Here is an 8,848-nt window from a genome sequence, read left to right as displayed (position 1 = left end):
CTGCATAACGATCATCGAAATACTCCACCATAGCGGTCTTGATAGACCCAAACATCTCTAGCAACTGAGCCCGGAACATAGAAACAACCTCATCATGTAGGATCTCTCGGATCCTGGCATCTATCTCGTCTGGCCTCATCTGGGCGACAGTCTCGGGCGCTGTCGGTGCCTCGTGACCGCCCTCTCCTCATCTGGCCGACAATCTGGGAACCAACTCCCAACCAAAAAAACCACAGGGGTTGTGACTTCCTTTCTACGCGTATGGGTCATGTGCTTTCAGTAGTACGGGCACATACTACCTTCCACACGTACCCATATATGTCTCAAGTATAACCACAACACCGTAACAATATACAAAGCATAGCGAACGCTTAATCCTCACTCCTAGAGGAATACTAAATATCACATAACTGGCCTCCAGGCCTCTCACTACCCACCCATCCATGAAAATTCCACCAACCCTGAAACACTAGTGTATGCTAGTGATACATAACAATGGACCCTATAGGCTTTGGAATATCTAATTCTACCCTAAGCTCCCAATCATACAAGACCATAACATAAGGCCAAATCAAACATTCTTAGGCTATAAGATCTTAATTATGTACAACCGTGATGCATACACAAGTAACTAAAGTAATGATGTCAATTTCTTATAAGGAAAACCCTAGGATAGGAGGCACCATATAATCAAGCAATTCTTATCATGTATTCCTGAAGATTCCTAGCCTAGTACTAGCATGTTGCTCTAACATATCACATAATCAAATAACTGTATGGTATTTTTTTTTGGGTCTACTTACTGGCTCCGGTTGATCGTACACTTGCATCCTCCTTTACTTATTTTTAAAATCATTTTAGAAATCATTTTGAAAATCTTTCCTTGATTTGAGACTGGATTCACATGAATGTTCCTCCAATTCACTCAAAACAAGGCTCTGATACCAACTTGTAACACCCATATAATTCATACCAAATTTAAACTTTCAAAAACATTTAAAATACTAATAGTTATTACAAAAAGGTTTCCAAAATAGTTTCATATCAGAGTTCCTAGAAAAAATAATCATAAATCAAGGAAAGTGTACGGTCACGCCTTCGCCTTCCCGCGGTCATCCGCCGAACCTAATACAATAATCGATAAATGTAAGCTCGAAGGCTTAGTGAGCTACCCCCAAAAAATACCAACCTCATATAACCATAACACATCATACAACAATATAGAACAACCATGCATCTCGAGTCTACAGAGTGACTAGTCCACCCGCACCAGGCCTTCAGTCCACCTGGTGCACTCTCCGAGTCTACAGTATGACTGGACCGCCCGTACCGGGCCTTCAGTCTATCTGGCCCACTCTCCGAGCCTCGGCATGTCTGGACCACCCTCCCGGGGCTTTCAGCCTATCCGGACCGCTCGTCGGGCCTTCGGCCTGACTAGGTACCCCCCGGGTCTACAGTCTATCCAGTCCACCCTGGGTATGTTGGCCTACTGTACGAAGCAGGACCCGCCTCAACCCAACCCCTATACCAATCAATCATGTGCACACAAACAACTAATCACATAACAGTCCATATATAAACAAACCGATCTAACAGATCATATAGCATAACAACATCCTAACCAGGATACCGACCTAAACTGGGTCACTAAACATAGCATCATCCTATATACCAGGATACCGACCTAACCAAGTCACTCAACACAATATCGTCCTAACTATTAGGACGCAGATCTAAAAGATCAATAAACATATCAAGCAAATACCAGTACACAATCCGAGAAATGGTCGGCATTGGTACCTTAGACCCTGTCGATATAGTGAGGATAACTCACCTTGAAATACCGATCTGAATCGAAGAAGCAGATTCCCAAACCACCGTCTCACCGACAATCCCGAACTATCCAAAATATTGTCGAGGACCTGTTCCCCTGTGACCATAGGTATAAGAAAGTCTCTTCTCCTCCAAGAGAAGGGATCAAAAGAACGCGACCCTTATACTCTTACCCAACATCTTTTTGCCCTCTCTCTAAGAAACCAACTAACTTGATCGTCGGACCTCGTTCCGGGACTACCTCCCGGATGACGACTGACGATCGTGTTTCCTTTGTTGTGATTCTCAAGCCCTTCATTCCATTCTTAGCCGGAGTTAAGCCAAGGGCATATTACAACGGTTATGCATCATACTATCCAAAACAATTATAATGATTTGGGACTATATTACAAATTTGGTATTTTAAAAATCTTAATCCAAAAAGAAATATTTTTTAAGCATTTACCCCTTATTTTATCTTTTTATAAAACTTTTGATCCCTCACACTCTCATTCTTAATAATGGTTGTTAAGTGTGCAAGGCAAAGTATAAAGTCTGGATTTATAAGCAGGTTGGGACTTTTGTAAATAAATTAGTGTAGAAAAAAAAAACTCTTCATTTTTCTAACAAGTTTAGTTGGTTGTAGGGAGGCATTTTTTTTATAAACCTGAGGAAGTTCAAGCTACAAGAGTGGATGATGTGTAGATATTACGAGTTGAAGCATCTCAACAGCAGCCTCGGTTTTTCTTGATCGGACTGGTTCTAAGGTAGAGAGAGACCAACCGGGGGCGCAAAATAAACGGACGAGAAGACGTCAAAGCGGGTGGCTTTGATTCGGTTCGTTTTGCGGGTGACGGAAGACGGTAAATGTGGTCGTGACCTAGTCTTGTTGTTAGGTGGAAAGTTGCTCTCAGAACAAGCTTGATAAAGAGGTCGGGGTGGTGCAAAGAGATAATAGGATGTTGATCGGGGTTGAAGAATTCTCTAGAAGGACTTAGAGATTCGGGGGTGATTGTTGGAATCCTAAGTCGATGAGGACTTAGAGACTAAGCAATCTAATTTATGAAAAGTTTAGTTTATGACAAGTTGGTCATAAGTTTCCTAGTCTAATACAAGTTGGTTTGTTAGTCTATATATACCTATCTATAATCGAGTTTATGATTATGAAAATAGATTGTAAAACATTAGTTTTGAGTCACTTTTTCCATTAATCAAAGAGTGAATTTTGATTACTTTTTTGTTTTGCGTTCTCATTTTGTAAACTAGAATAACACATTACCAAAAATTAAAAACTAAAATGTAAAAAACAAGCCTGAGATGAAGCACGGGCTTTTCTATTAATTAATATCGTAATTATCTTATCACTAAGTAAAGGGAGTTTTAAGTTCATTTGCATGAAAAATTACCTACCAACGACTTATAACTCATTTGACCTGGTTTTTTGTCAGCTATATTTGTCGATTTTTTCGACTCTTTAAGGTAAAATTAACAACCTACCTCAACCTATCAATAAGTAAACAAGTTGAAGTTGCCATTGTGAACAGCATATATGATTGATGCACGATGAAAACTATCAGAAATCAAAACAAACTAAAAAATCTAAAGATTAAAGCATCAAAGTATACAAATATCAACATTTAAGTTTTAACCAACTCTAAAAACATCAAGATAAAAGAGGCCGGTTTGTACATAACCCATCTTGCTCTGCTACATTCGAGCTTGCATTCTTCATATATTTTCCCGCAAGGGAATCGAACAACATACCCGCACCTACACCTATTGCTAAGTCAATGGTGTAGTGACCTCTCGTGCTCAACAACCTCATCACTTGTAATATGTTCAATGTGTCAAATAGAATCGCCAATTCCCATCTTTGCATTCTCCTCATATCAAGTGATGCAATTACTGATCCTGCCACGTGGCCTGAATAGAACAAGAAAAATGACACGTTTCCAACTGGAAAATCTGCACCCGAACCCAAGAATCCCTAAAAGAATACAAAAAAAATGTATTTAGTAATGCATTGTATATAGGATTTTTACAATCTATCGTCAATTCAATTCTTTCATGATAAGTATTTTTTTTTGCTTTTGGTTAGTGTTATAATAAACCAAGCTTTGTACGATATTCTAAGGTTGGTTGGTAAAAAGCAGATTTGTTTGTTTATGACAAAACCTTTTCACATGTGATATATGATAATAATGAAAGCAGAGACTTACGTGTTTGCCTTTTGAATTGTTCATTTTATAAATATTAAAGAAATAAATATCATTTTTATTTTAAGACTTTCACCAATATAATATGTGGATATAAATCTATCACTGTATATCCTATATATACTTAAATTGGATAGTCCCACAAAACCATATTCTTATTTATTGTTACCCTATAAAAAGAAACTTTCCCCATTTGTCAACTACTCCCAGGAAAATTGAAACACCTGTCTATGGGTTTTTCTCTTCTACCGAACACATAGCAATGTCACATTTCCAATGCATAAGTTACATACAATATAATCATAGAATATGAACGACTTAAGACTTAATTACCCTGACTAATTTTATTCTACCTATTGAAAAAAAAAAAAGAATAAATTCTTTCAAAAATCAAACCCAACTTTCCATCGTTTTTTTTTTTTTTTTTTGGATTATTTCGAAATAAATAATAAACATCATTATATAAAAAATATTACCTGAGAACGATTTTGCTGTGCGTAATCGATATGATAAATTACGATGATTGTAAAAGTAATTTATAAAACAATAAAAAGTAATTTAAAAATTCGTTTTATTGTATCTGATTTATTCAAAATGAATGTTTATTTCCAAATAATGATAACCAACCATCAATAAAACAATCGTTATCGAGAATGTAAGGTGCAAGGTGAATGCATCATTTCAATGGAGATTAACAGAACGACGTCGTACCTCAGGTAACGGAAGCTGTGTAGAATAACCCAAAATCCCTCTGCACGTAAACATGAACAGCGCCGCGACGGTGGCTCTCGGCCGGCCTTCAATCACCCACGTCCCTATTATATACGTCGTTTGCATCCCCACAAACACCTTCAAAATTGAAATTAAACCCAAAAATTAAAATCCCAAAACATGCATTGATAATTGATAAACATAATCACAGATCTCTCTTATTTTTCATTCGGATTTGAAAAATGCGAAATCGGTTAATTACTGTATTAAGCCCGGCAAGAACGGTGTTGAGAGTAGGACTAGAGGCGAGGATACGGTGGAGATAGACGGTGGCGACGAAGCCAATATCAAACGGCGGTGACGACGGCGGTATCATCCGGAGCGTATACTCCACACCCATGAAAAACAACAGCGTAACCGCGAAAAAGCACGGGACAGGGTGGTACTTGAACACACCGATTATATCAGCCGCCGTCCACCGCAAAAACGAAGCATCAGCCAACGACCACCACTGAGTGTGCCACTGATCAGACATCTTACCATTAGAGGACACGTAATTGGGGGTCTTCTTGAGATTAATCTTATTAATGGAAATGTTGTTGGGGGTTTTCAGGAGAGTGGTTGTTTGTGGTACAGAACGGTGGTGAAGGTTGTCGCCGTTCATTGTGGACTTAAAAGTAGCCGGAATTAATGGAGGGTTGGATGAAAAGAAAAATGAAAAAGAGTGGGGTTATTTATAGGTAGCGAGTGGCGGAGATTTCCATAAGTGATAGAGATTGTGTGTGAGAAAGTGTGAGGTGGAGATCTGAAAGAAAGAATGGAAGTGTAACGATTACTGGTTTTGGGGTTGATTAGTTTTTAGAACCGACTGGGGGAATGTAGTTCGTGTTTTCAGTTTTCACCATTGATTATACTCTGTTTACTACCTACATAACCCACGTGTTAGATAGATAAGTAGATAACCAATTTAATGCCGTTTATTATGTAGGGATGTTTAATAATTGAGATATTAAATATCTTTCGTTATAAGGCTATGTATACATAAGCAAGTTATCTATCCCACTTGGGTAACATGGTCTTAGAAGGAGGTCATAGGTTCTATCTCAGACATATACTAACCTGCCGTTCTAAAAAATATAAGGTATGTATACGTGTGAATGACATGCCACGTCATAAAAAAAACCATTCCACTATATGCTAAAATCCGATTTATAATGAAAAAGTTATGACTCGTTGAAGTTTTACGTTTAAACCGGTATGATGATGTGTAACGTAAAAAATGAATTTTTGATAAACTACTTTTTAGCCTTAGAGAACTATGAAAGTTGTAGTATATGTTAAACCGAGTGCGTGTATATAGAGAACGTCCAAATCTCTGACTTCGTATGAGGAAGTTATGATTTTTCAAAGATTTGACATAGCAATATGCAGCCCAGAAATCGAATTCTAGATTGATCGATTGTTAGCCGACACAATCTAAACGAGAATCGAATATCTCGTTAATATGAACTCAACGATATAACGACAGTCGAAAACGAACGTCAGATGAAAAAATTATGAATTTTTAACAAACATTAATTGTCTAAGCCTTTTAAAATATATAACTTTAAAAATAAAGTCAAAATTAGTCGACGGAGTCCAAAAGAAAGTTGTAGATCACGCCGCTACCTACGTGTGGATATAAAGAATGTCAAAAACGGAGCTCGTATTCGAAAGTTAAAGAATTCAGAAGATAATTAATTTTTGGGTTTAACATCAGAGTGCCACGTGGCACCATCTCAGCCCTACCTTTCCCCCAACGGCTTCCCATACGATGCTGACACGTGGCTTGAGTACCCCCCGCATAGCACTTGGTACGCCCCGCATATTGCATACGCCCAACGTTCCTTTGTGTACGCCCAACGTACGTACATGCTACCAGCCTATAAATAGCACTTGTTTCTTCTCATCTTTCCATACTAATTCAATCCAATTCCCTCCCAAACACCCCCAACCCCTCAAGGTTTTTCCCTAGCACCTCCTAGGTGTTAGTAGCGAGTCCCGGAGCGTTAAAAGGCTCCGACAAGAAGAGCTTTCGGTTCAGAAGTTCTACATTCGCAAAGCCTGGCTCCTCGCTAAACCCCCTTATAAGTGAGTTATGCTTACCCTACTTTAAGTATAACTTATGGACAAAACTTCAAAAATGGTCCATGTGGTTTTCGAAAATATCAAGTTTAGTCCTTAAGTTCAAAAAACCTCACAGATGGTCCCTATGGTTTCAAAACTTTTAACAAATGGTCCTTTTCGTTAACACCGTTAGCTTTTGGCCGTTAAGTGAAGGGCATTTCTATCTTATCACTACCACATGGACCATTTATGAAGTTTTGACTTTATTTTTAAAAATATAATTATTTAATATTAAAGGTCTCTCTCTCTCTCTCTCTCTCTCTCTTTCTCTCTCTCTCTCTCTCTCTCTCTCTCTCTCAACCCCTGAATACCCTTTCAAGACTCCTCCGACTCAATTTCCAATCAAATTTATTGTTTCAGGTTACACATTTCCAACATTATTTTGTTAGTATATGATTTGAAGAAGTGGGAATTTATTGTTTTCAAATTTGTTGTTTCAGGCGTCCACATCCTCATGTTGGGTTCCTATACCGATTTTGGATATAGATCTGACCAATACGATGGTTAGAGCCTAATGTGAAGAAGGTTAACTGGAGTACAACACCATGGATGGTTGTGATTGTTCATGCTCCATGGTCTGATCGATATGAGGGTATCGATGGAGGGATTACTGATGCAGCCATTACTGAAGAGAAGCAAAACAAATGCAAGAGTCAATGATCAATTTCCCCAAATCGACACTGTAGGAGATAAAAAATTACATAAATCATTGAAAATCAAGAAAAACACCATGGGGGACCGGACCAATATTTGAAGGTCAAGAAGAAATTGGGGGAATATGAATCTATCAAAATGCCTCAATAATTTGTCAATTTATGGGTTTAGATGCACAGTTCTCTCATGGCTTCTCGACCAACTTCTGAAGGTCTGCCCAGTTACCAGATCTAAAGACTCTTTGTGCTCAAAGAAAGATTCAAACCCACCAAGAACAACCCTAAAGGACTCTCCGATCTACCTGGGATTGATATCTTCGTTTCAATTGCAAATGTAGAGAAAGACCACCTCTCGTCACTGCAAACACCATCCTTTCAATTTTAGCAGTTGATTATCTGGTTGATAAGGTCATCTGTTTCAAGCATCTAGTTCTATTTTTCGGCGAATTGCGCTTTACGGTTTTAGCACACCTCGTGCCACTGAACATCATGGATGGTTTGGTGGGAAAAAGATCAAGTTTTCATTGAGAAGAATGAAGAAGAAAAAATTCAATAGCGATGTTGTGATGATCTTGCCGATTGTAGATAATCGGAACAATGAAGAAGATGATGAACTCAAACAGACCTTGATTCCAGAGCGATTCGTAGATTCCACCTATTTGATCGAATCGATTGTTGTTGTTGAATTTGAAGGAAGATTGGTTCATGAATTAAGAGGAAAAGGCAGCAATGGTAGACCTTCAGGGTCTCTTGCAGTCGAACGCAAACCAATTAATCGAAAACCATCGGAGAAGCGATTAAGGTTGTGACCTGTTTCTATGAATGGAATGGGGTAAACGAGTTGGGTGGATGTACAACTCAATTTTTTGAGAGAGAGAGAGAGAGAGGTGGGGCCCTTTAATATTAAATAATTATTTTTTTTTCTTTTTTTTAAATAAGGCAAAAATTCATAAATGGTCCCTGTGGTGGTGAAATGACTGAAATACCCTTTACTTAATGGTCAAATGTTAACGGTGTTAGCGAAAAGGACCATTTGTTAAAAGTTTTGAAACCACAGGGACCATCTGTGATGTTTTTTGAACTTAGGGACTAAACTTGATATTTTTGAAAACCACAGGGATCATTTTTGAAGTTTTGTCTAACTTATGATTAAGATCATTATCATTATTATGAACCTATAAACAAGATTTATCAGTGATTCAAAGTCGTTATACACATTGATCTACTTACGGGAGAGGTGTCTAGAATGGTCACGTTGGCTTGGTTGTTGGATTTCAGAAAAGCTATATG

The 8,848-nt window shown here is 38.1% G+C and overlaps 2 protein-coding genes across 2 annotated transcripts; one reads left to right on the top strand and one right to left on the bottom strand.

Moving 5' to 3' along the window:
* Positions 1–3,392: 3,392 nt before the first annotated feature.
* On the bottom strand, positions 3,393–5,657 carry LOC145102763 (phosphatidylcholine:diacylglycerol cholinephosphotransferase 1-like). Its single transcript, XM_079040235.1, has 3 exons — positions 5,002–5,657; positions 4,740–4,877; positions 3,393–3,799 (listed from the first exon to the last, which is right to left on the bottom strand). The coding sequence occupies exons 1-3, from the start codon at positions 5,401–5,403 to the stop codon at positions 3,476–3,478; spliced, it is 864 nt and encodes a 287-aa protein (XP_078896361.1). The 5' UTR covers positions 5,404–5,657; the 3' UTR covers positions 3,393–3,475.
* Positions 5,658–7,454: 1,797 nt separating this feature from the next.
* On the top strand, positions 7,455–8,367 carry LOC145098921 (cellulose synthase-like protein D5). The gene is made up of 2 exons (XM_079036513.1): positions 7,455–7,557; positions 7,967–8,367. The coding sequence occupies exons 1-2, from the start codon at positions 7,455–7,457 to the stop codon at positions 8,365–8,367; spliced, it is 504 nt and encodes a 167-aa protein (XP_078892639.1).
* Positions 8,368–8,848: the final 481 nt, after the last annotated feature.

This window comes from Lactuca serriola, chromosome 4 (genome assembly GCF_051521515.1).
Source record: "Lactuca serriola cultivar US96UC23 chromosome 4, Lser_US96UC23_V15, whole genome shotgun sequence".
Classification (NCBI taxonomy): Eukaryota; Viridiplantae; Streptophyta; class Magnoliopsida; order Asterales; family Asteraceae; genus Lactuca; species Lactuca serriola.
This window is presented reverse-complemented; position numbering and strand designations above follow the sequence as displayed.

Excerpts from the sequence above, each read along its gene's own strand:
- LOC145102763 (XM_079040235.1), bottom strand. The coding sequence starts at position 5,403 with ATGAACGGCGACAACCTTCACCACCGTTCTGTACCACAAACAACCACT. Across the intron at positions 4,878-5,001 it reads TTCTTGCCGGGCTTAATACA|GTGTTTGTGGGGATGCAAAC; the intron begins GTAATTAACCGA and ends TCAATTTTGAAG. Across the intron at positions 3,800-4,739 it reads CACAGCTTCCGTTACCTGAG|GGATTCTTGGGTTCGGGTGC; the intron begins GTACGACGTCGT and ends GTATTCTTTTAG.
- LOC145098921 (XM_079036513.1), top strand. The coding sequence starts at position 7,455 with ATGGTTGTGATTGTTCATGCTCCATGGTCTGATCGATATGAGGGTATC. Across the intron at positions 7,558-7,966 it reads GAAGCAAAACAAATGCAAGA|GTCATCTGTTTCAAGCATCT; the intron begins GTCAATGATCAA and ends CTGGTTGATAAG.